Source organism: Trachemys scripta, chromosome 19, assembly GCF_013100865.1.
Source record: "Trachemys scripta elegans isolate TJP31775 chromosome 19, CAS_Tse_1.0, whole genome shotgun sequence".
In the NCBI taxonomy this organism is placed as follows: domain Eukaryota; kingdom Metazoa; phylum Chordata; order Testudines; family Emydidae; genus Trachemys; species Trachemys scripta.
The window spans coordinates 16,872,922-16,899,507 of NC_048316.1; the positions used below are offsets into that span (position 1 = coordinate 16,872,922).

Here is a 26,586-nt window from a genome sequence, read left to right on the forward strand (position 1 = left end):
AGGTTTCAGAGTAGCAGCTGTGTTAGTCTGTATCCGCAAAAAGAACAGGAGTACTTGTGGCACCTTAGAGACTAACACATTTATTTGAGCATAAGCTTTCGTGGGCTACAGCCCACTTCATCAGATGTAGCCCACGAAAGCTTATGCTCAAATAAATGTGTTAGTCTCTAAGGTGCCACAAGTACTCCTGTTCTTTTTACATGGTGTTAGTTACCACAACTCATGGGTTGTATTCTAAAGTGATGGAAAACAAGCAATATAGACAGGGACTTAAACATCAGATCACTTGTCTGCACTGAGGTTTTGTCTTCACTGGCCAAGAAAAATGTTGTTTATATCAAGATAACAACATGCATTAGATCTCTGCGATTTTTACAGCGGTAGGAGACTAGGCTTTGTAGTTATTACCTCGAATAGCTTGGTGAGGTCAACTCTGTACTCCCCCATCCAAGTTAGACCTCATCTGACTACATCATGGTAAAAACGACAGTGACTTGTTTCCACTAGGATTTTACAGGGAAATAGCTAATGCACGTTAGCTAGCTCAGTGTGAAAACACATGTTTTTGGCATTGTGGACATCGCCCTGGTGTTAAGCCACAGTTAATATTGTATAAAGTACCACGAGTCTTTGGTGATGTTTTAACACACTGTTGTTTTCCCAGGTAAGTAAGCCCTGTGGGGGCTTTATACTGTTGACAGCTAAGATAGAAGACTGGAGGGCCTTTAAAGAGATTTGCCCATGGAAGAGTTTTGAAGGGAAAAAGAAAACATTTTACATTGCCAGTAACTTTGTGTGTGTGTTTCCTCTTTACACACACCAACTGTAGCAAAATACAGGTTTTTCTCTTCACACCCCAGCTATCTAGATAGATCTTACAGTCAAGTTATAGTTCTGTGCTAAGGACATTGGTCTGTTGCTATGGCCAATATCATGGTGTTGCAAATGCAATATCATTGCAGTATCAAGGAGGAGCAGATTAGCTAGATTGTCCAAAGGAATGAAAGAGGGCTTAGCTTGAACTGCAAACCTTCTTCTTCTTCTTCTTTTTTTTTTTTTTTTTTTTTAAACAAACAACCTAAGAAACTGTTTAAAAATATGTGAGAAGTAACAGGATATAACTTTCTAAAGGAATAGCTGAAAATTTCCAGGGTGAGTCTCAATGTACGAAGTGTTTGACGTATGAAGCCATCATATGACTGCTAAAAATGTCAGTGGTGCCATAAAATACCAGTACAGTAACAGCTGTGTTATCCAGCCTTGTACCAACTGGAAAGCTCTGTAAACCGGCATTTCTAATCTTCATAGAAAGTCCGGTTTATAGTCCGGTTGGCGCGGGGCTGGCAGGCTCCCTACCTGGCTCCGTGTGGCTCCCCAGAAGCGGCGACATGTCCCTGCTGCTCCTAGGTGAAGGAACAGCCACAAGGGGTTCGGAGTGTGGGAAGGGGTGCAGGGCTGGGGGTTGGAGTGTGGGAGGGGATGCGGTTCCCGGCCAATGGGAGCTGCGGAGCCAGTATTCAGCGCAACGCAGGGGCAGCACGCAGAGCCGCCTGCTGCGCCTCCACCTAAGAGCAACACTGACAGGTCGCCGCTTGCGGGGAGCTGCCCAAGGTGAGTGCCTCCAGATCAGGCACCCCAAAACCCCTCCCGTGCCCCTCCCCCTCCTGCACTCAAACTCCCTCTCTCTTAGTTAACTGGAATTTTTCACTTACCGGCACCCCCCATTTCCCCAACATGCTGGATAAAAAAGCTTTTACTGTACATTTTTTTTTTTTTTTTTTTTTTTTAACAAAATCCCAGAATTTCCCATCCGATGGTCTGAAAGTCTGGATTAGGGTATGGAAAAGATGCAAAGGAGCTAAATGTATGTTGGGTGATTAAATTAAAAGTTCTGTTTTCCTTTTCTAAAGTGGCATCCATTTGAAATCTCATCTGTTTAAAAAAAAAAAAGAATTAAAAGTAGTTTCAGTTGCTATACAGTGCAGGAGTGTGATACTACCAATGTTTCTGGTTTTGCTGTTTTCTAAAAAAATTCTTACCTTGCTTTACGAAAACCCACACAAAGTGAAACTGACCAGGGACAATGTGGTGTCAAATGCACAAAGTAAACTGAAAAAACAAAACCTTTTCCTCAAATCTCTTATTTCTTGTAATCTCAGGTATTACTACTAACTGGTAAAAGTTTTGAGACCGAAGCTAATTTCAGTTTGACTTTGTCCTTTTAAGTCTTCCAAAAATACATTGAAGCCTTTTCTCCTGTCATACAGCACTTTTGCCACAAACTCTAATTATCTTCTTGAAACTTAAGCTTCAATTTTTTTTAGGAAAATGTAGCTGGAAGTATAGAAAGTGAGTTTCATATACTTCGGACATTTGGAAGGATTTCACTGCAGTACAACCCATCTCTTCTCCTGCAGATTTGTTTTATTGCTCCTTTTCGCTGACCAATTTCTTCTTGTATTTTAATTCAAAACCTTCAGAATTGCAGTCCTCTACAAATAGGGTTCATTCTTTAAAAGGGGAGCCTAGGTAGAGTGTATCCCCAAGAAGCAATACTCAGAAATGAAGTCTAAATCAAATCAGGCAACAGCCTTTAACTTGGGGGGACATGGAGGACTCTTACAAAAATGACCCTGTTACCTTTTTTTTCCTTTAGTATCAGAGGATGCTTTGTGACTTAACTGTGTTCATCCATAGTCTACTCTTGAGAGTTCTACTATGAAATAATGGACTACTGTTGGTGCATCCATGCTTTTCCTTACAAGCCCACTGGGGCCTGCTTGAAACAAGCTGTTGGAATATAAGCATTGTTTTCTCAGCCACTTCTACTCCCCCAGTGTTTTCATTGCACCTTCCCTCCACAAAAAACCCTGTTACAATACAGCCAAAAGTAAAGGATCCCTGGTTTCCTGTTTCAAAGCACCAACTGACGGGAATCTCTCTCTACAAGTGCAGAAACTGGTCCTTTAGCACACCTTGCATATGAACACATCGAAGTAGGAAGTCACAAGGGGAAAGAGGGTGGACAGGGAAGCATGTGTCCCCTTTCAGAAGAATTGTTTCCTAGATAATGTCTTGCATTGCTGGCTGTCCTCTCTCCCATTTGTATTCAGGATGGGCTCTATGAGTGCATTCTATGTGCCTGCTGCAGTACCAGCTGCCCCAGTTACTGGTGGAACGGAGACAAATACCTGGGCCCTGCGGTGCTTATGCAGGTAAGAAGACAGTAACTGCTGTGGGGGGTGGGGGCACTGCAGTGTGACGGTGTTTGATAAAACAGGATTGTTGAGTTACTTTCTGGCACTTCCCCTTTTTCTGAAGCCAGTGGAAATGTGCAACGTGGCACTGTACATCCTTTTAAGGGGGTCTTATTTACTCAGAGCTCAAGAGCAAGGGGGTTTAGTAATAACCTCAAATAGATTAAAATAAATAATTTTGAAAAGTCAAGAGCCCCACACAGGGATGCACCTCGCTGAAATCCTGTTTAATTCCCCCCCAGTGAGTGTTGGTTATCCACTCTGAGCCCTGCTTGTTGTGGATAGTGTGGGCGGGGCGTAATACAGATGTTATGAAAGGCCTTGTGATACTACTTAGGGGTTAGATAACAAGCATTTTTCATTATCTAACAGCCTGAAAAGCAGTAAGGCACAAAAAGAAAGTATCCTGTTTTTCCACTGCTTACCAGAGACTGGCTTGCTCTTCTGGATGATACACATAGACTAATTGGGTCATGTTCTTCGCTGTCCTTCAGAGATTTTCCTTTTTTCTCACCCCAGACAAGGGCACCGAACCCACTTCCTGGCTTGTTCCAAAAGATCAGTGGATCAATTTGTAGAGAGAGAGACTGAGCACAAGATAGAAAGTCAGGAATTCCTGAGTTCCAGTTCTGAGACTCTTCCTCTGTGACTATGGTCTTTTCTCCCTCAGTTTCCTTGCCTGTGGTATTAAAATGCAAATACTTGCCTACCTCACATGGGTGTTCTGCGCAAATAACACTTTTTTTATTTTTTATTAATGGAGATATCCTATCTCCTAGAACTGGAAGGGACCTTGAAAGGTCATTGAGTCCAGCCCCCTGGCTTCACTAGCAGGACCAAGTACTGATTTTGCCCCAGATCCCTAGGTGGCCCCCTCAAGGATTGAACTCACAACCCTGGGTTTAGCAGGCCAATGCTCAAACCACTGAGCTATCCCTCCCCCCTTGAAGATAAAAAGTACTAAATAGTTTTTATTGCATCTTACCTGTCATGCTAATGCATTGAGCATATTGCACTGGCAGAGGAAGCAAATTAATCACTGTTCCATTGATGAAAGATCACATTAGCTATTTACTTATAGTCACAGTTGCACTCAAGATTTTAAAGAAGTAGTTGGATTTTTGCAGCATATTAAAGGAAGTGATTTAGACTCTGCACTGAAAGCCTTCAGTTAAATCATGCTTTTGATATGTATCTTTAATCAAATGCTTTTTTTCAAGTATAGAAGGATACAGCATGCCCAGTAACACTCTGCTTTTCAGGCATATCGCTGGATGATTGACTCCAGAGATGACTACACAGAAGAACGTCTGGCACAGCTTGAGGACCCATTTTCCCTCTACCGCTGTCATACCATCATGAACTGCACAAAAACTTGCCCCAAGGTAAGTATCCCTCTGTGACAGCGTGTACCCCTATGTTCACCCCTTTTTCAAGACTATGATAAATTTCGTACAAAGTATGCCCTGTGAGGTATCATTTGAAAACTCATAATTTACTGATCATTATTGTTCTGGTAAAATATGTGTGGTGGTGATGTATGTAAAGTTATAGGATTCTGCTGTATGATATTACCAAAGGAATGTTCCAAGTCTGGGGAAGAGTCACAGACCGGTTCCCCAGAGAGACAAGTTTAGCCGATACCTCAGCCAGATGTCAGCAAGATCAAATGGACTATCACCTGGTTAAGTGGCCACCCTTTAGCAGGAAAGAGGATGTGGGCGAAAATCTACATCTTGACAAAGAAACAGCTGGGGGTTCTGTCCACACAGACTTTCCGTCTCCTGAACCTCAGCTGGAGATGATTCTCAAAGAGGAGAAAGAGCTATAAAAAGACAGGAGATGCCCCAAATTATCTGTTCCTCCTTTCTCTACCCATGGTTTCCACAACACCTGAAGAACAAATGAAACCACTCTGGACTGTGGGGAGGGATCCTGACTGAAAGATTCAGGCTTTGTCTACACTGACAAGTGAAGGACAAAACTTTTGTCATTCAGAGGTGTTTAAAAAAAACACCACCACCACCCCCCGAAAGACACAAGTTTTGTTGACAACAAGCGCCAGTGTGAACAGCGCTTTGTCGGCAGGAGCGCTCTCCTGCCAAAAATGCTAACGCCACTCATTGAGGGTGGAAGTTTTGTTGGCAGGAGAGCTGTCTCCTGCCGACACACAGCAGCTACACTGCGCGCCTTTTAGCAGCACGGCTGTAGCGGCACAGCTGTGTCGCTAAAAGCTACGTAGTGTAGACGTAACTTCAGTCATTACCTTCTTTCTGTAGTTTAATAAACATGTCGTATTGTTTTATCTAGTCCGGTGGGTCTCAACCTTTCCAAACTACTGTTCCTCTTTTCAGGAGCCTCAAGCTCAAGCACCCGGCCTGGGGCTCAAGCATTATCTTAGCAGCTGCCTGGGGCCCCACGAGGCTGTGCTTGGCTCCCCCCTAGTGGGGGCCCTGCACTCGCAACCCCCCGACCCCACCCTGTCCTGTGACCCCCAGGTTGAGAAACACTGATCTAACTGAATTGACATACCCCCTGGAAGACCTCGGTATACGCCCAGGAGTACGTGTACTCCTGGTTGAGAACCACAGTGACCGGAGTCCCAGGGGAGCCAGCCGAGGTCACTCAATCAGGGTGAACTGCAAAGAATGGGGCAGATCATCCCCAAAGCTGGCGGATATTCCAATACTTAGATTTACTAGGCCAGCACCAAACAGCTTCTATAACACCTCACTGGTTACCCAGAAGCCAACAACACAGTTCCCTTAAAGCGACCCAGCCTTAGGCCTCCACCCAGACACCCAAGTCAAATATGATGAGGATCACTGGAAATCTTATTCATCATATAAAAAAGTTCTACCAGTCCCAAAGGATCAGACACATCACCTCCCAGGTTAATGAATATTCTAAATCTTACCCAACTACATGCTTACAGCCAATCCTTATTTTTTTAATAAATTTTAGTTTAATAAGAGTATTGAGTCCAGCCCCCTGCCTTCACTAGCAGGACCAAGTACTGATTTTTGCCCCAGCTCCCTAAATGGCCCCCTCAAGAATTGAACTCACAACCCTGGGTTTAGCAGGCCAATGCTCAAACCACTGAGCTATTTCCCCCCCCCCCCTTTTTTTTTGAAAACAACAAAGAAATTGCTTCTAATCAGATCCTTTACAACTGAAAGCCCCCTACCTAGTAGGCATGAGGCAAATGCCTGCTCCAGGAGTACATAACTCTTGGAAGTAAGATTCTCAGGGATCATCCATCTCTACAAGCGTGAATCACTAAAGCTCAATGCTTCTGTGCATATTAAATTGGGATTTCAAGTTACATTTATTGATGACTTCTACAGAATATAGGTAACCAGTTACATCTGGAGCTAGGTCATCAGCTGATGTGAACTGATGTAGTTCCATTGAAGTCAGTGTTAATCTATACTAACAGAAGATTGTGTGTGTGAGAGAGAGAATTGTGTGGGCGTTACAATGAAGCAGCACATCATGGGTCTATGACTTATTAGTTAATAATCAGCATGTTTCAACCCAGACACTGTAATCCTGGGTCTTCCCTTGATCAGATCTGAATTCTCCATGATTAGCTGTCTGGCAGGGTGCTTGTGATTTTTTCCCTTTTATGTTGAGATTAAGCATATTCGTTAAGTTAGGCAGCACGACAGGATTATATAAAGGCCTTTCACAGCATGAATGGTGGCTGTACAATACAACAAAAAATCCTTTTGAAAACTGAAAAGCCAGAAGCGTGATGTTGTGTTAGAGTCATTTTTGTGTTGTAGCCTGAAGAGCTTTTGCTTTCTATCCCTCAGGTCCCATTTAAGATGCGGCTCTTGGCTTTTCTCCAAGTTTTTAAATAAAACTTTAGGTTTTGTATCTTGACTCCAATGAAACTTATACAATGGACCATCTTTATTAGGCAAGCTCCTGCCTTCGGAGCCCATGTGAAAATCCCTCCAAATGTACTGAGTACAGCTCTGCTCCAACTTTATCAAGAGATCTTATCTCTGAGCAGTTAGGTTTGTTGTCAGTCCCTTGAGTGGCTGCTTGTCAGGTCTTGCCATATTCAGACCAATAGATAAAAGAAATCTTTTCATTTCTTAAAATGACACAGGCTGGTGCTAACAAATATAAATATATATATATATTGTGGCCCAGAAAGGGGCTTCAAACATTTGAACAAGGGCCCTTTTTGAAGATTTTAGCGGGGTCAGAATTGGGCACCTGTTGCGGAGAGGCAGCTACCTGCTGGATGTGTCCCCACTCACCCCACCCTGACTTGCCTCTTCCCCCCCCCCCCCCCCTTGTTCCACTCCTTCCCTTGAAAGATGGAATTGGGGGTGCAGTGACTTTGCATCTTCTCACATCATCGTATGCAGAGACATCCAGGACCATTGCCTGTCTTGTCCGGGGCAGATCATAACTGAGTGGCTCCCCTGTGCACCATATCATGCAAACAATCAAAAGGAGACACCATACTGGGGCTTGCCATGGGAGCAGGTGGACACTATCTTTATTTTTCAGAATGAGAAGGGGTGGATTTTGTAGCCCACACTTTGCCAACTTGTGGGGCCGGCATGGCTGTGAGCTTACAGCACCGACCCACGTTAATGTAAAGGAAACTCTATCAAGTGTAGTGTTAATTTCTCTGTCCGCTAACTGTTACACTTTGTCTTTGTAGGGATTGAACCCTGGAAAAGCAATTGCCGAAATCAAGAAAATGATGGCAACTTACAAAGAGAAGGCGGTCAGCGCATAATTCTGTTTCTTAATAATAGGCGTAAAACGCACATACTGTAGCTGAACGTAATTTATATCTGATTTAGAAAGAGGGTTCCAACAGGGACTCGTTTTCCAGAGAGATGCATGTACAATAAATACTGTAAAGAACAAATAAGAGTTCCTACTTTATTAATATAATTGAACCAACTTTTCTCTCCCCTGTGCCTCCTGGATGAATTTGTAAATTCCAGCTGAAGTCTGAAATTGGTTGACCTCTGGTGTGTGCAGGTTACAGGACTGCTACACCTCAGACTTTACTCCAGGATTCTGGAACTAGATAGGGGGAAGTCGTCTGTTTCCATGTTGGCACTACAGCAAAGTAGTAACCCGAAGACGATAATCACTGCTCTACAGCCAGAATGCTTCTGAAATAAACGTAGTCAAACTTTACTAATTCTGGGTCACTGAGAACGAAAATGATGCTTAAAATTGTTGATTGGCTCTAGTTTTCAAGATATGCTATTGGGTCAGTATGTACGACCCTGGACTTGTGAATGGCGGAGGATAAGTGAGTTATAAAGGGAAGGGATCTCAATTTAAACCAAAAATGACTAAAATACATCTTTGACTGGATCTATGAATAAATCTATGACTGGGTTTGGACAGTACTTGCTTTTTAGGCAAAACAATGAATGATGCAATCTGAAGCTGGTATTGCGTCATACATGATATGAATTGTATCATGTTATTCCTAGAAGTCATGGATGATGCAATCATAACGAAGCTTACATCACTCTGCTGAACAAATTGCCCTATATCAGCTCGAGACATCATACAGTGTCGTGTTCTCTTATTTGTCAGTGTTTGATTTTGCAAAGGGACACATTTCTGTTTAGCCAAAGTGAGCAGAGATGCCTCGTACTTGTGTGAACAGTGCAGATAACTTCTGCTATGTTTGTGGTGAAGTGACTTTTGCATCATAAAAGTGCAGTATAACCACTATGGTTAAGAAAGCCTATCACCTTTATTTTGGCTGCAAAACTGGAGATCAGGACAAGAGGTGGGCCCCACACATATGCTGCAACACTTGTGCAACAAATCTTCGCCAGTGGTTGAACAGGAAAAGGAAATCTATGCCTTTTGCAGTGCCAATGATTTGGAGAGAGCCAACAGATCATACCAGCAATTGTTACTTCTGCATGGTGCCTCCAGTTGGGAAAGGTGTGTCAAAGAAGAAAAAGTGGACTGTGCATTATCCAAACATTCCATCAGCTATACACCCAGTACCCCACAGAGAAGGACTGCCAGTTCCTGATGCACCAGAATCATTCTCACTTGAGTCAGACGAAGAAGAGGATGAAACCTGTGGTCCTGAACCATCAATGTCACAGGACCCACATTTTCTCCCATCCTCCTCCTCTGAACCACACCTCACAACACAAGGTGAACTGAATGACCTTGTCAGGGATTTGAAACTACCCAAGAATAAGGCAGAGCTGTTGGGCTCCAGACTACAGCAGTGGAATCTCCTGGCAGGTGATGTTAGGGTTTCCATGTTCCATGACCGTCAAAAGGATCTTGTCCTATTCTTCTTCATGGAAGGTGATCTTGTAGCCTGCAACAACAGTGATGGTGTGATGGCAGCCCTCAACATCGTTCACGATCCAGATGAGTGGAGACCGTTCATTGATTCATTGAAGACGAGTCTTAAAGCTGTTTTACTGTATAATGGCAATGTTTTGCCATCAATTCCAGTTGGTCATGCGGTCCATATGAAGGAAACCTATGACAACATGAAACAACTTTTGAGGTGCATAAACTATGACCAACGTCAGTGGCAGCTTTGTGGCGATTTGAAGGTTGTTGCTCTCTTGCTTGGTCTGCAGACTGGATACACAAAGTATTGCTGTTTTCTCTGCGAATGGGATGGTCGTGCAAGAGATTCCCACTACATCAAGAAAGATTGGCCACTCCGACAGTCATTGGAGCCTGGGAGGAAAAGTGTTCAGCATCCACCACTTGTTGAATCAAGGAAGATTTTGTTACCACCCTTACACATCAAGCTGGGTCTGATGAAGAACTTTGTCAAGGCCATTGACAAAACACAAGCAGCTTTCAAGTACCTCCGTGGAAAATTTCCAAGGTTAAGTGAAGCTAAGATAAAGGAAGGTGTCTTTGTTGGGCCTCAGATTCGTGAACTTCTTCGAGATGATGCATTTGACCATGTCCTGCGTGGCAAGGAAAAGACAGCATGGAAAGCCTTCCAGTTAGTGGCAATAAATTTTCTCGGAAACAACAAGGCAGACAACTACAGGTTGTTGGTGGAAAACCTCCTCAAGGCATACAGAAGCCTTGGTTGCAACATGTCACTAAAGATACATTTTTTTGCACTCTCTTCTAGATTTTTTTTCCACCGAATGGCGGAGCAGTGAGCGACGAGCAGGGCGAGCGATTTCACCAGGACATTGCAACAATGGAGAAACGCTATCAGGGCAAATGAAGCCCATCAATGCTTGCAGACTATTGCTGGACAGTGACAAGAGATGCTCCATTTAATGAATACAAGAGACAAGCCAAGAAGCGCCGAGTAGACACTGAATAGGACTAAACTATGTACATAATAGTTTTTTGCCTTTTGTTTCATAATAAATTTTATTTATATAACCCTTTTGCTGATTTTTAAAGTGTTACATAAACAGGACAGGTGAAATATTATCATGTAAAGCAACCATAAACACATGAAAAGACCTAGGTTTACAATTTATGATTAAAACTCTACTATCTACACAACATACATAGATATAAAATGTAAAAACTTAAGTATCTTAGAAACAGTAGCCAATCAGTTGTTTTAATTATCATATTTGAATTCAGCACATCAAAATACATAATAAATAGCACATTTTATCTCTGAAGCAGACGACTTCTCAAAAATTGTAGACCAGTGTAATTCATCTAATAGCGTTCATTCAAATATAGCCATAGCTGAGGTTAAAGGTATGGGAGAAGCTTTCAAGGAAGGTGTGTGGGTAGAAATTACATGTGCTGTGGAAAGTCTCGACCTGAAGAAATTTTTTGGGCTTCATGGGAAGAACCTTGCCTGACAACGAAACTGTAACTACTTAGGAAAGTGCCATGATGTCTCAGACCAGTGGTCTATGCCCAGCCCAGGCCGGGGAACTTAATGATCCAACCAGCGCAACAAATTCAGCGATGAATCCTGGTCACATGCTGCCTGAGGCACATTGCGCATGTGCTAAGAAGTCCGTACCAAATGTGCAAGAAACCATGTAGTGCCAAACTGTGGAATAACCTACTTATAGTGGAATGTTATTTATTCCCCTGCTAGTTACTAGTTTGCCCTGAAGCATGAGGCATTGCATCCCTCTTGAAGCATACTAATATCTAATGCAGTAGTTCCCAAAGTGGGGTTCGCAGAACACTTCAGGGGGTTCGCAAGAAAAATTTCATTAATGGCGGCCAGAGGACTCTGCTGGGACTCAGTTGCAGGGCAGACAGCCCGAGCCCCAGGGAGAGCGGGGCCGGGCAGTTTGAGCCAGCAGCCCCAGCCCTCCCCTGTCAGCAGGGGAGCCAGCAGCCCCGAACCCCAGCACTCCAAGCGGGGTGCAGGTGGCAGCTCGGATCCCTGTCCCACCTTCCTCGGCGGAAGAAAAGCTGTTTGCGAGCCAAACCAGCCAGAAGCACGTTGTAGCCAGTGTAGGAGTGTTAAGGTGTCTCAGTAATTGTCCTTCTCTCTGGAGTGCTGATTTGCTTCAGTGAATGAATCTTCTCAGTTTCTAGTTTGTTGGTTGTTAGCAGTCTCTCTCTCTGTTATTTTTATTAGAACTTTTGTACACAAGTTCAGTGGATAAGTGGTTGAAAAAGGAAAGTGTAGAGAGGCTGGAATCAGCTGGTGTTTCCTCAAGTCCACACTGTGGAAAATCTAAGTCTAATGATCATGATGGTCCTGGAAAGTCTCTTACAAAGAAAAGAAAATATGACGATGATTATACCCTGTTTCTCCAAAAATAAGACATCCTCCGAAAATAAGGCCTACTTACAGTTTTGCCTCTCGTTGTAATATAAGGCATCCCCCCGATAATAAGACCTCCCCGATAATAAGGCATCCACCGATAATAAGGCATTTTTCATTTCTGAAAAATAAGACATCCCCTGAAAATAAGACCTAGCGCATCTTTGGGAGCAAAAATTAATATAAGACACTGTCTTATTTTCGGGGAAACAGGGTATAAAATATGGCTTTACATGCATTGGTGATCAAGAACATCCAAACCCACTGTGTGTGATTTGTGGTGATGTTCTAGCAAACAGCAGCCTCAAACCTTCTCTACTTCGGCGCCATTTAGAAACTAGGCATCCACAACTCGACAAGCCTGTTGATTTTTTTCAAGCGAAAATTAGCTGAGAAGAAAAGTGACATTACCTGTTTTATATCCAAAGCAAGTACTGATCACGAAAATGCACTTAAAGCATCATACCGGGTGAGCTACCGAGTAGCAAAAGCATCAGAAGCCCATACCATAGCAGAGAGCTTGATTGGTCCATGTATAAAAGACGTAGTTCATTGCATGCTCGGAGAAAAGGCTGCAAAAAGGATTGACATGGTACCTTTGTCCAATAATACGTTGTCACAAAGAATTAAGGACATGTCAAATAATGGAGAGACCACAATTGTACATAGAGTGAAAAATAGTCCATATTATGCTATACAGTTGGATGAATCAAGTGATGTAGCTAATCTAGCTATTTTGCTACTGTTTGTACGTTATGTGAATGAAGGTCTGGTTGAAGAAGACTTGTTGTTTTGCTGACCATTGGAAGAACGTACAACTGGAGAAGATATCTTCAATCTGACTAATGCATATTTTCAAGAAAAGGAAATAGATTGGTCTCGTTGCCTAGGCATTTGCACTGATGGGGCCACATCAATGACGGGGAAGTATACTGGATTTGTAGCTCGAACAAAAAAGGTTGCATGAAAATGGACTCATTGCAGCATCCATAGACAAGCCCTTGCAACAAAATGCATGCCAGAGGGACGGAAGGAAGTGCTGGACAATGCAGTGAAAATGGTGAATTTCATAAAATCATGGCCAACAAATTCCAGAATAGTTCACGTACTTTGTGAAGAAATGGGTAGTATACACGACTGTGTGTTGACCCATACTGAAGTTAGGCGGCTCTCAAGGGGTAAAATCCTTGTGCGCTTGTTTGAGGTTAGAATGGAAATCCTAGTTTTTTTTTTCAACAGCCACCCTTTCCACCTTGCCAGCTGTATGGAAAATAATGTCTGGCTCCAGAGCCTAGCTTATTTAGCAGATATTTTCTCAAGAATTAATGACCTAAATTTATCTCTTCAAGGCCTCAATATAACAGTTTTCAATGTGCAAGAGCGAGTTGAATCCCTGATAAAGAAGTTGCAGTTCTGGGGAAGTTGTTTGGAAAACAATCAAACTGAGTGTTTCAGTAATCTTCATGACTTCCTGGCAGAACATAAACTTCAGTTGGATCAGTGCACTAAAACCAATATAATTGTACACCTAAAAGGACTTTGCACAACTTTCAGGGAATACTTTCCAGCTATGTCAGGCGATAATGATTGAATTCACAACCCTTTTGATGATACCACTTTCTCAACACAGATATTAAACACCAAGGAAAAAGAGAAATTGAGTGAGATCTCCTGTGATTACGAACTGAAAAGGAGTTTCAGAAATCTATCAGTGATCAACTTTTGGCTGAGTTTAAGAAACGAGTACCCCTTTCTGGCAGAAAAAGCTGCTGCAGTTTTGTTACCGTTTTCAACAACATACTTATGCAAGAAAGCATTTTCCTCGTATGCACATCTGAAAACCAAATACAGAACGAGACTTGATGCCGAACCAGACCTGAGACTTTGTCTTTCTCCAGTGGTTTTAGACTTCCAAGAGCTATGCCGAGCAAGGCAAGCGAATCCAGCACACTGAGGAAATTTAAACTTAAATCCCTGGAAATATTCATTTTTAGGAGGGGGTTCACGAGATGTCACAATTTAGTGAAAGGGGTTCGTGGGCTGTTAAAGTTTGGGAACCACTGATCTAATGTAAAGCTGGGTGTTCTTATCCATATAACTATCTGCTCCTTTTTTGAATACTTAGAACTCTGGGGTGCTCTCAGATCTTGTGGCAATGAGTTCCATAGGTTGGCTATCGATTGTGCTTAAATCAATTTTCAGTTTGCTTCCTTTTCAGTCTCACTGAGTGCCCCCATGTGCTACATATTTCACTCAGTTGCAGCTGACCTGTGGTTAATAGTTCTTGAAAACCATCAGCACTGGTTAACACCATAATAGGATACAGGTCCACAAGACTCCATCTGCAAATATTTTAATGGCATTCAGCTAACTCCAGGCACATGTCCCCTTTAACTTATTGTAATAGAATACAGACATCTCATCTTCCCTTCTGCAAAATCTAATAATCTCTCCCATCTATGGGAAGAATTTAGTTTCCTTATGAATAATTTGATACCTTATAAAGATGCATTCTCTATGCTCCCTATATCTAGGAGGCAGAGCAGCATCGGAGTAGTTGTTCATATCTTCATCCCATACTGTTCCTGAAGCCAAATGAATAATCTCATCTTAAATTCTGGTGAAATTTATCAGTTGGAAAGTTTAAAAGCCAACTAAGTATAGCTTGATTTAAACAACAAAGGGAAACTATAGAGTCCTAGAGTTTAAAACCCATCATCTACGCTGACCTCGTGTGTATCACAGGCCACCCACCCACCCTGCACCCCACCCTGAACCCAGCAACTGAAATTAGACCAAAGTATCACAGCCCACAGAAGACTAGACTGTTTTGTGACACAGGCTGAGACTAGGAGGGACCAAGGTGCACCGGTGCCCAAGGCCCTTCTAGTGACGGGAAAATTATTAAGTGAGATACACCCAGGTAGTCCTAGCAAGTGACCTACATCCATATGCTGCAGAGGAAGGTGAAAAATCTGAGGTCAGTGGGCGAAATTCCTTCCTGCCCCCACCTGTGGTGATTGATTAGATCCTGAGCACTTGAGTAAGAACCAGCCAGCCAAGCACCTGAGAGAGAAAATGCTGGGTGCCGCCTCAAAGCCCTGCCCCATCCTATCCAATGTCCCATTTAAAGTCATGGCCATCCCTGATGCTTCAGAGGAAGGAGATTTAAAAAAATAACAGAATACTTGGGGGGGGATCCCTTCCTGACCCCTGTAGGTGGCCAGCTTCAACCCTGAAGCATGAGCTTTTAGGACAATAAGGTATACGCTAGAAATGAGCCTCATAGCTGGTGAGTCTGCCCCCTACCACCAGATATAACTAGAAGATGAGAAATAAAATCCCAGGGAGGGAGAGGAATTGTTTATGGTGCCCATGACGTATAATTAGGATTAATTGCCCCACTGAGAAGGTCAGTTCTCATAAAGGATAGTGTACAAGGGGAGATGGTGGAAGCCTCAGTGAGTCATTTAAAACCAGGCTTCATAGCACATTGGGCAAACAGTGAGCGGAACCATCCTGCATTGGCTGAGCAGAATGGACTAGATCAGTGGTCTCCAAAGTGGGGTGCAGAAGAGGATCCTTTGTGGTGCACGGCAGGAGGAGCAGCGCCGCTTCGGCAGCACGGGCAGCTCTTTATTTATTTATTGACTTAGGCAGTTCGGGCGGCTTTTTATTTGTTTGTTTTTTTGCTTGGGGTGGCAAAAATGGTAGAGCCGGCCCTGCGGCGCGGCAGGGGGTGCATGCTCATAATTTTTTTACTGAGAGGGGGGCGTGATCAAAAAAGTTTGGAGACCACTGGACTAGATAATAACCTACTAGGCCCTTTTCTCATTCAGAAGAGTGGCATGATCAGCGTAAAAGGGCATCACAGAGACTAACGAGGTGGATCACAGAAGAGAAAGAGAGTGTGTTACATAGATACAGGGGTATAGATAGTGTGTGTATAAGGAGAGGAAGTCAGGAATTGACTTCGGCTCTGGCACAGAAGTGGGTTACACCCTGCGTAACCTTGGGCAAGCCCATTCCTCTGCATGTGCCTCAGTTTCTCCTCTGTAAACCGTGGGTGCACTGCTGGTGTGTGTGTAATACCCTGGGAAACCCTCCCAGCGTTACCTGGGCAGTCCTGCTGCAGCCGGGCTCTTACCAGGGCTCGGAATCGGGGCTAGGACTGGGAGACCCTCCACATGTCATGATCTGGGGGTGTCGTGACAGCTGCCCGGGTGTCCTGGGTCAAGGCAGGGCCCTGGCCCCAGAGGAAGCCGGGTTTGCCATGTACCCAGGAGCCCTCGGCCGGACACAGCCCCCCACTGCAGCTCCCCCTGCCGTGCACCACGAAGGATCCTCTTCTGCACCCCACTTTGGAGACCACTGATCTAGTCCATTCTGCTCAGCCAATGCAGAGAGAAACTACAACTCCCAGCCGCCCCTGCGCAGCCGCGCCCCGCCCCGCTGACCCGCCCGCGGCGGCTCCTTTGTGTCTCCGAAGCAGAGCGCGAGGCTGGCCGCGGCCGGGGCGGCGCGCGAGAGTTCGGCTCCCGGGAGGCGCCGGGTGCTGCGGGTGCGCGCCGCCATGAGCGCAGGTGAGCGGGAGCCCGGGTGTCCCTGCAAGCTGCGGGCCGTGCACGGGACCCCCCGAGGCCAGGCGGGGCTGCTGCATGCAGGGCGCGCGGGAGGCAGCCCTGGGCGCTGCAAGGCGGGAGCTCGGCCGCCGGGGAAGGAAGTGGCGCTGGCCCCAGCGAGGGGAAGAGCCGGTGCACCTGGCGGGGCTGTGCGGTGCATCCCTCTCGCGCGTCTGTTCCGGAGCAGGGCACTCGGGGCACTGCCTGCTCCCAGCGCCCGGGCTCTGCAGCCCCGCGCGACGCTGACAAGGATGCTGGAGCCAGCGAGCTCTTGGGGTGCAGCTGGTGGGATGCTCCTGCGGAGAGGGGGGGCAACATCCTACTGTGAGCACTGGGGGGGCGGGGAAATGAATAACCTCCGAGTTATGCGAGTCCGTTCCCAGCCCTTCCTGCCCCACTCACTGGCGGGGTTGGCTGGGTTTGTTTGGTGGTGGTTGATGCCCAAACAGTTGGGAGCCTTTGGGAACAAGCTGTATCTCTACCTGCCAAAGAGGAGAATCAGTTTCATTCACACACACATGCCTTCCCCTCCCTCCCTCCCTCCCCCGAGGCTCTGGCAGTCTGTCCTTTGAATGATCTCCTTGTCTGTCCTTCCCCCCGGCTTCCTTAAGTGATGTAATTTGGACATGCCCCGGGTTAACACACCGGCCCTCTCAGGCTGCTTTGCGGGGCAGGCGGACTCATGCCGCAGCGTTACCAAGTCCCGGAGATGGCACGCACCCGCTTGGTTTGCGTTTCTGGGGTACTCCACTCAACAGCCCTCCCTGGCCAAACTGGGGAGCAGGGAACGGTCAGGTGCCTTGGCCTGAGCTGAGTCTCCCACACTTCTCTGAGCAGCAAAGTTATTTCCCAGGGACTGTCTTGTCCCATCCCTTGCGTGTCTTAGAGCAGGGGTTCTCCAGCTAATGGCTTAGAGCCTTCCTATCCCCTTTACAATCACACACTGACCCTGGGGCTGCTACCGAAGTCACTGACTTCCCCAAACTGACATTAGGATAGTCTTGATGTATTTTTAGCTGTGTTTGAATATGCGTTCCCGGCTCCGGGAGGGAAAGGGTGGCCAGTCAGCCCGCCAGGGATCTAGAGAGCGTTCTGCAGCTGGTCCTTACATGACCACCTAGGATCGTGCGCCCTGGAGTCTCTCTTCTCGCGTTGGAAACTGCTACTGAGAGCAAAAGGGGAGGTGGCAGCTGAGTCCTAGAGCTGTGACCCTTGCAGGGTGGTTTAGCACTTACTGTTTAAACTAGACGATCTCATGGCAGGGAGGTGACCCCAGCGCACTGTTTGTGATCAGGCGCAGCACTGCTAGTGAGCCGCTGCCTCAGTTTCCCCTCACCCAGGGTATACACAAGTCCAAGCAGCCCTTTCTAGTAGTAAAGAGCACCCTCTTTGGAAGGTGGTGTTTATTTAACCAAAAAGGACAACAGGAAAACGAACAAAAGCTTCACTCAGCTACTCCATCAGGAATTCCTGGCCATTTGATCAGGGCGTGAGAGTGCTCCAGGGCTAGTGGGGTGAGATATGACTGAATTCCCTGCCTGGAGCTTGGGCCTCTGCTGGGCGTTGGGCCGGATGCCAGTCTTCCCCAGACAGTGCACTGCTGTTTACTGAGCCAGTCCTATGAGCTCCCCAGGACATCCCACACCCAGTTCATTCTCCTGGGCTGCTCCAGGGCCTTGCCTGGCAGCCCTGTGTTCTGGGCCTGTTCCTCTGTCTGCGAGCCTCGCTCTCCATGGAGATAGGCTGGAAGCCTGCAGCTGCTCCCAGGGGTGAGCCCTCCTAAGCCTTTATTAGGCCCAGACGCTCATTACCTAATTAACTGCCACCCCGCTATGGAGGCAAGTAGCCCCAGGGGGATCTGGGTTGGCTCATTCTCCTTAGTGGAGTCTGTCCTACGTAGGCTGACCTCCCAACGCACATAGCAGGAGGCAGTCTAGCTATAACTGGTCCAGGAAGGTGGGTTCTAACACATGTACAGCTTAGTCTACACTTAAGTTTAGCTATTTCATTTGGGGGGGGTGACTTTTGTATCTCTGACGTAGCCGTACTGGTGTAAGCCCGAGTGTGAACATGGCGATGTTGGTATAACTGACATCGCTTGGGCCAGGTGCATGCAACAGACTCTTACTGGAGTAAGTTCTACTAGCAAACGTGCAGTTTTGGCAGCATGTGCTGCGTCCACACTCTGCCGACACAGTACATTGGTATAGCTATACCGGCAAAGCCTTCCCCGTGCAGCCCTGGTTCTATGCCAGTCTCCCAAACTGGCATAAGCGCTCATAACTATATAACTGCATCCTTGCTCGGAGGGGTTTGCTGGTTTAACTATTAACTATCCTGAGAGAATTATACCGGACAAAAGCTTCCTAGCGTGGACAAGGCTTACCCAGTTGGATACACTGCAGCTGCAGGCTTTAGGAAGGCTGAAGAAAACCAGATTTGGTTGTTGCTTTCAGTTTTAAAGGGCCACTTCCAACTTTATTATTTATTTATTTGCTAGTTTTTAAAAAATTCCAGTATCTGACAGAATCCTCCTATAAATAGTAAGTCCTGGAACTTTTTAAACATGCTCTTCAACGAGAGAGAAATTGTTCAGCTAAGGCCCTGATCCTGCAAAGACTTGCACGCTGGACCTTAACCACCTGCATAAGGCTTTCCGGATGGTGGCCTGAGTAGACAGGAAGCAGTGAAACTGATGATAAAGTTCTGTTGAATGCACTGAGGTAATAGCCTGGAAACAAATCATATCAGTTTCATAGATTTTTTTTTTCTCATTATGATCTTGTAGTCTGACTTCCTCTATAACCTAGGCCAGAGAATTTACTCCGGGAAATTAAAGGTGTTCCCTTAAAATCTGAATTTTCTTATGCTAATCAGGGATGCATTGATAATATATGATAAATGACCTCTGGATCAGGGAGCCTTTTTACTTCTGTTACACTGGAAACATCCCCTGCGTTTTACATAAATGTACAGAAAACAGGGTTTGTGCCCAAAGCGGAGCTGGTACCCAGGGTCAGATTGGATGCACCATTCTGCAAAAACTCCTACTTGGAAGTCATGAACCTCCGTCAGAATTTCCTCTTTGCAAGAGGAATCAAAACCAATAATGAATCTAAAGTTCCCTTTGGAGAAGTTTCATGTGCTGCATAGAAAACAGCTGGTCAGGGTTATTCTTGGGTTCCGCCCACCGCCCCACTCCTTGTACCAACTGACTTTGGCAGAACTGAAATCTTGTAATGAGAAAGGAAATGGTCACCCAAAATGTACTACTTCGGTACTTCATAATGGGTTTCAGTTCTTAGCTTCCGCGTAGCACATCAGAACAATGATGTGAGAAGGTAAATGATTTGCATAGATGCCTGTAGTCTTTATGGTAACAGACTATGCGCATTAATATTGTTATATGAAAGGGACACCGTGAGCGGGAATTTGTCTTTCTGCTGTTCTAAATGAGCCAGTCAAATGCGCTTTGAGTGAATAAACCACTAAGTGCTGGTGAGACCCTGAAGGTTCCCCACAATTACATTAATCCAGTCAAGACTCTGGTGAATCCAGGAATGTGCCTTGTAAGTGATTGGGATGAATTTGCTGCTCCTGGGAAAGAGAGAAGCTGATAGCAATGGCAGGGACCAGCCTTACTAATGACAGGTCCTCTATAAACTTCCCAAGTGGCGCTTGACCAGTGCATCTCAGAGCTGAGCGGCAGTGCCCAGTGCAGGATGTGAATACAGGGCGCTCTGGGTCGCAAGCGGGTATCAGCATGTCCTGAAAATCTCCTTCACGGCGTCTAAACTTGGGATCCAGAATTCTTAGTCTTGAAAATCTTGGCTGTAGACAAGTTGAGGTAGGGGCTGTTCTTGGATGTTTGCCTGCTTGTTACTCAGAACATCTGCAGTAGGGAACACGTGTATCTACAGCACAATCTCTAGCGCGTGGTCCAGCGGTTAGGGCAGTATCTGGGAGACGTGGATTCGAGTCCCTGCTCTGCCACAAATTATCCGGGTGACCTTGGGCAAGTCATTTAGTCTCTTTGTGACTCAGTTCCCCATCTGTGCAATGGGGGTAATAACCGTGCGTTGCCTCACAGGGGTAGTGTGAGAACAAATATATTAAAGACTGAGGCACCCCCACATCCTGTGGTGATGGGTGCCTTATCCCTTAGATAGCTAGAACATGCTGGATCATTCTAATGGAGATGGGGAAAGGTCTTGTTTTAGCTGGTGAAACTGAGGGAGGAACCTAGGTTTCAGCTCAACCAGCCAAATTGAGGGATAACTCCAACTTGCCCTGTTTGCAGTAAGATTCTACAGCGTGAGAGCAATCATGGTGCAACCCCCCTCACTTTCCCTAGGGCAAACCAGGCCATTGAGTTGTCTGTTTCAGAGGGAGGAAGCGACTGGTTCCTGCATGGCTCAGATGGTATTGACGTCCTCCTATTCGAGCTGATGGCTGCGTGACATACAACAAGACCGGCAGGTGTCTTTCTGCAGCAGATGCATGGATGTAGTGGGCCCCGGGGATGAAAGGAAACGGCTCACGCGTCATCATTGTCCTTGTGTTCGTCCCGAATGTACGTGTTCTAAACAGCGTGGTGAATTTTGACCTCCGGCTCGGTTGCTGTGGCTTTCTGTATCTAAGAGTGAAGCCAAATGGCCTGGGAAAAGCTTGAACTGGTACCAAGCTCTGCAGATCAGCTGGTTAACAGTGCTGTGAATTCATTTCCTACCCCCCCCCCCCAGTGCTCTGCTTCTGCACTGACTGCCCGCTATACACAGAGTCCAAGTCAGGGTCTTTGTCCTAATAGCCAAAGCCCTCCCTTGGGTCTGGCCAATGCGCTCACTCTGCACCCAAGACACCCACGTTCCACTGGAACAATGAAACTGATTGTGGAGATGCACGGGGCAGTACTTGCCCCTTGAAGCTATTGTTTCAGGCTCTCTCCAGACTCTGGCATCAGGTATGCTTGGTTTGTGTTTTCAAGGTTTTCTTCTCGCCATAAGGGTGAGAGTTGAGATTCTCGAGCACAAAGGAATGAAATACGCAGGGTCCTGGCCTTGAGCATATGCAGTAGCCCCCACATCTGTTGCAGAGGGGGAGGATAATGTTCAGGCCTGCCCTGCAGGTAATGGTGGTGTTGATTCAGAAGGGGGCGCTCGTACCTCTGAATCAGTACTGAGCCAGTCCCTCAGTGCAGGGCTGGTGGGCTCTGCTGTAGGACCCATCTTTGGGATAATGCATAGACGAGGTCCCAACCACTTGTGTTTGTCTGAGATCCCACAGCCCTCTCCTCTCAAGACTTGGCTGAATTGCATCTCTGGTTACTGCATTCTGGGTGATGCCTAAACTTCCCCTTTAATTTTAGCTGGTTAAGATATTCCTCACTCCTCCCACAATGTATGTGGCTGGTTAAAACCAAGCCATGTTCCAGCTGTGAGCTGACATGATAGACCTGCATCTTGGGGTCAGGATCTTGCAAATACAGTAGAAGAGATTATCCCGACTTGACCAGCAGGAGAGAAATGGTCTTTAAGGCCGTGCCACCAGCCTCCCCATCTTGCCATGCCACCCTAACCCAGTACTTCTGTTTGAATAACCCTTCCTGTCACCCTACAGCTGAGGAACTCCAAGCACTTGGCAAACATGAATGGATTAAAGCCTCCCGCACCCAAGGAAGTATTACCCTCCCCCCTTCTGTAAAATAGGAATATCTCTCAGTGCCTCGGAGTCATTAAAGGTCAGGCAGGAAGCTTGTGTTCGAGCTGGGAACAGAGCCCAGATCTCTTGATTTGCAGCCTGGGGCTTTAACCACGCAGGCATTCGTCCTCCCTCCCTCCTCCCCGCTTATGAGAAGAGGCAGCTCTTCCCAGGGCTCTAGGGCTGGGTTGCCGTTGGAAAGCCCCAGGGCCGAACCCAGCCCTAGTGGCAGTGGACATACTCTGTTGGGACTTCCCTTCCGCAGTGGCACTGCAACTCCCACCCCCACCAAACAAGACCTGAACTGCCTCCTGCATGCCAGCCCTGCCTATTGTCCCTCCTTTAATGGGCAATCGTTCCCCCCCCTTCCTGCTAAACCACTCCCGTGTGCCTGACCCGCGCCCGGGTGCACTGCATGGGCCACACACGACTGGAGCCCCTGCCCTCAGGTGGGACTCGGCCAGTCTTAGCCCCGGCCCGCCTTTGGGCAGGTCGTGGAAGAACAAGAAAGAAGCCCGAGAACTAAGCTGCCGAGGAGCAGGTTCTCTGGATCCAGCACCCCGTGTGCTCCTGCAGACCTGCCTCCCCTGCCTGGCAGCCGTTTTGCAGGCCGGGCTACGTGGAAATCATGAGATCAGCAAACAAAATGACCCCGGTTTATTTTTAAGGAAGGCTTTAAAAAAAAAAAAAGTCCAGTTGCAGCGTCCCGAGTTTCCAGTATTGACCAACGCAGAACGGTTTCTCGGACGCGCTCCGTACATTCTCCTGCTCGGTCCTTGAGGCGAGAGCAAAAGGGAAGTAAGTTACAGGCAGAAGGTCACGTGTGGAAACCCCAAGCAACTGTGGGCCGTTTGTGAAACATCCCCAGCTGCTTCTGTTAAAGTGCCGGCTCCATCTGCAGCTATTCTTGGGGCGGGCAGAGGTGCGGTTCCTTGAGTCCGGGTCCATGTGACGCCTAACCAGTTATTCCTTCCAAAGGATCTAAATATCCTCAGTGAGCCTTGTCTGAGGCTCATTTGCTTGTGAAATATCTGTCGGGGAGGTTCCTGCAAAGTGTCTCTGGAGCCTTCAGAATCCTGGGCTGTGTGTTATCGGACCCTGGCCACTCCGCTGCTTCCATGATTACCCATAAGCCTTTGCTCTGATCAGCTGATGCTAGTCTCCATGTCTTGCCTGTACCTAACTAAGGCCCACAGCCAGAGGCTTGGGGGTGTTGATCAAGGTGGAGGGCTCTAGGTTCTGGTGGTGGTAATTCAACGCTTCCCTTTGCCTAGCATTGGGAAATCTGCTTTGAAGCGCCCCCTGCCCAGGAATCCGGAGTCCAGGACTTGCGGAGTTAAACCTTTTACCCTCACCTCCTGCACTAATTAACTCGAGGGGAGTTTCCCCTCACTCCAGGCCTGGCCCTGGTTGGTGACTAGGTTATCTAAAGAGCCACCCAGTGCGAACAAGAGCTCAAGGTGGGATGAGTCTGGCTGAATATCGTTAAGCTCCTGCAGCTATCACGAGTAGCTGGGCGATGCTCTGATCCTTTCTAATCCAGAGGCAGTAGACTGATTTTGCAGCTACACCAAGTCTGGAGGCATCATGGGGCCTAGTCTCCTTGAGACCGACATGCTGTCCTTGACTGTAAGGATCTGCGGGACGATTGGGGTGAGACCCAGATACAGCATGGTCCTGTTTTATTGGTAGAGCTGGGTGCTGAACCAGGGCCAGGACAGCTGGGATTTCCAAAGGGATGTAGGGGAATTAGGCACCCAAGTCCTATTGCTTTCTTCTTCTGCCCAAGGCGTTGGCGCCGTTCGGGGACAGGGTTTAAAGTCGTGTCTGCGCCGCAAAGCAGAACTAACCAGCGAGGCGGAGGTGGCGTTTTCAGCCTTGTCTGCACTAGGGGATTCTTACAATTCCCTGCCGTTGTTCTCTCAGAAGCTGCCGCAAGATAGTGGTGCTCATTGAGTAATACACGGCATGGGCTTTTTTCATAGTCCAAGCTACCCAGTAGAGGGCACCCTTCTGCTGAAACAGACGCGGGATTTTGGCTTCTCTGGCGCTTGTGGGAAGGGAGAAACCTTGATTTAAAGTCTCCGCTGAACCTCAGCAAGTAGGTTGGAAGGACTTGATTGTAATCCGAGGGCTCGTGCTGTGTGACCCACGAAAAGGAATGGGAGGGGGGCGAAAGAGCCTCTTTACTGTCCAGGCAGGCTGCCCACGCTGGGTTACAAAGCGGGTAGGGAAAGCGGGCTGCCCCCGGCACAGGAGTAATGAGTGGGTGGAGCCTTCGCTCCGCCTACTCCGCATAGCAGTCCCTGCAGCAGACCTGGTGTGGAGTGGGACGTGAGCAGTGCGGGGGGAAAGGAGGGACACGGCTTAGTACTCCCCACTCCAGAGCAAGTGGAAAGCAGACCCCGAATGATTATTTGTATTGCAGTAGGGCCCAGGAGCACTAGCCACGGAGCAGGCCCCCATTGTGCTAGGCGCTGTACGAACACAGAACAAAACGACGCTGCCTGCCCCATAGAACTGACCGGCTTGTGACCAAGAATCCTGGGCCAGTCCAGTTGCATGCTCCCCTTTGCGCTGGGCAGATTGCAGCATTACTATCCCCAAACAATTGTCAGTAACGGTCAGTTCATCCCTCCACCCACGGCGGCCAGGAACACTAAATTCCATGTTAAGTCAGACAGCGAAAGGGAGAGTTAAACATTTGCTGGGTCGCCCGTATCAGCCACAGCCGTCCTCTTTGGACTGTTCCTTACCTGATAAGGAGGCGGGAATGTGCTGAAGTAACTTTATTGCTTTTTATCTCTGCTCCTGCCTTGGTTAGGTTTGAAAACGAGGGAGTGTTTTTGGGCTTTATGAACTTCCTGCTAGCGCAAAGATCTGTCCACTAGTCCCACCTGGGAAGTAAACAGCCGTGTCTGTAAGATGTTCCCATACCATGGTTCCAGCCAAGGTGTACAAATGTAGCTAGGAAACAATTAGGCAACAGAGCTGAAATTGACAAGCCTGCTGGTAGAGAAATACTTCCCCCCCACCACCCCGAAGTACTGCTGGAAATCACGGGACCCCCACAAGTGTCTGAGCACCTCGCCAGCCATCACTCTTCTTCTTTTACACCCCCCCACACGTGAGATGGGAGTTTTATTATCCCCATTTTACAGAAATGGAGAGCGTAGGGACCAGATTTGAAAAGATATTTAGGCGCCTAGTTCCCATTGATTTCCATGGGCGTTAGGCGCCTCCGTATCTTTAAAAATTTGGCCCTCGGTGACTTGCCAGAGGTCACACGGGAACTCAGTGGCAGAGCCGGGACCTGAATCCAGATCTCGCGTCCCCCCACCCCCACCCCCACCCGGGTCTGGTGCTGTAACCTGACAGCCCCTGTTTCCTCCTTGTTCCTTTGACTCAGAAACACAGGCCTCTTCCAGCTATGCTAAGGCAGTGTTTCTGGTAAGTCTCATTGCGTGCGAACGTGCCGCCGGAGGAGAGCCTGATCTCTCGCATGCATTCATGTATCCCTCCTTTTCTCCCCCCATTCCCACTGCACCCTGGTTTTCCACCTCTCTGCACACAGGGCATGGGGCGACCGAATCGGGGATACCCGAGAGAGCTTGCTGCATAAACAACCCGACCAGACAATGAGCATTGCTCACCTGCAGGGGTTGCTGCTCACCCTCCAGCTGAAATTTGTGCTTTTTTTTCCATCCCGGTAGCTCTTGTACCCGTGTTCCCTTTGTGGTGGGGTGCCGCTGGTGCTTCGGTCGTCCCGACAACGCTGCGTTTTGTTTGGTCTCCCACAAACGAGGGCTGCTGATAACAAGTCCAGCCCCTTAAATTCTCTCTTAAAAAGCAAGCCCTGGATGCATCTCGCATCTTCCGCCTACTCCTGGCTCTCCGCATCTTCTCCAGCAACAATTGGAAACAGGGTCGTTCCCCTGGGGATACTTAAAACTCTGGGTGATCACATGGCAGCAGGTGCAATCACAGGTACAAGGACTTCCCGCTGAGCAAAGATCATCTGGCCTGGATTGGGAGAGGAGAGGGAGCTCGAGAGTTAATATCTTAAAAAAAAAAAAAAGTCACTTCCCTCTCTGTGCCTTAATTTCCCTGTCGGTAAAATCTATGTTCGGTCCCATGCAGCCTCGAATCTGAGCATCTCATGATCTTGAATGGATTTATTCTCTCCAGCAGTGTCTTTGTAAAAGAGATGTTGTCAATTGACTGCAGGTTATTGGACTTGAGGCAGGAA

The 26,586-nt window shown here is 47.1% G+C and overlaps 2 protein-coding genes across 2 annotated transcripts in view; both read left to right on the plus strand.

Annotated features, from left to right (window-relative positions):
- The window catches only part of SDHB (succinate dehydrogenase complex iron sulfur subunit B), a 15,848-nt gene extending 7,691 nt beyond the window's left edge, over positions 1-8,157 (plus strand). The window contains exons 6-8 of the mRNA XM_034753509.1: positions 3,114-3,215; positions 4,520-4,642; positions 7,945-8,157. Coding sequence (XP_034609400.1) covers positions 3,114-3,215; positions 4,520-4,642; positions 7,945-8,022 — 303 coding nt within the window. The 3' untranslated portion in view covers positions 8,023-8,157. The remainder of the gene's footprint in view (positions 1-3,113; positions 3,216-4,519; positions 4,643-7,944) is intronic.
- Positions 8,158-16,504: 8,347 nt separating this feature from the next.
- ATP13A2 (ATPase cation transporting 13A2) overlaps positions 16,505-26,586 on the plus strand; it is a 64,368-nt gene continuing 54,286 nt past the window's right edge. The window contains exon 1 of the mRNA XM_034753422.1: positions 16,505-16,601. Within this exon, the coding sequence (XP_034609313.1) occupies positions 16,592-16,601 (10 nt within the window). The 5' untranslated portion in view covers positions 16,505-16,591. The remainder of the gene's footprint in view (positions 16,602-26,586) is intronic.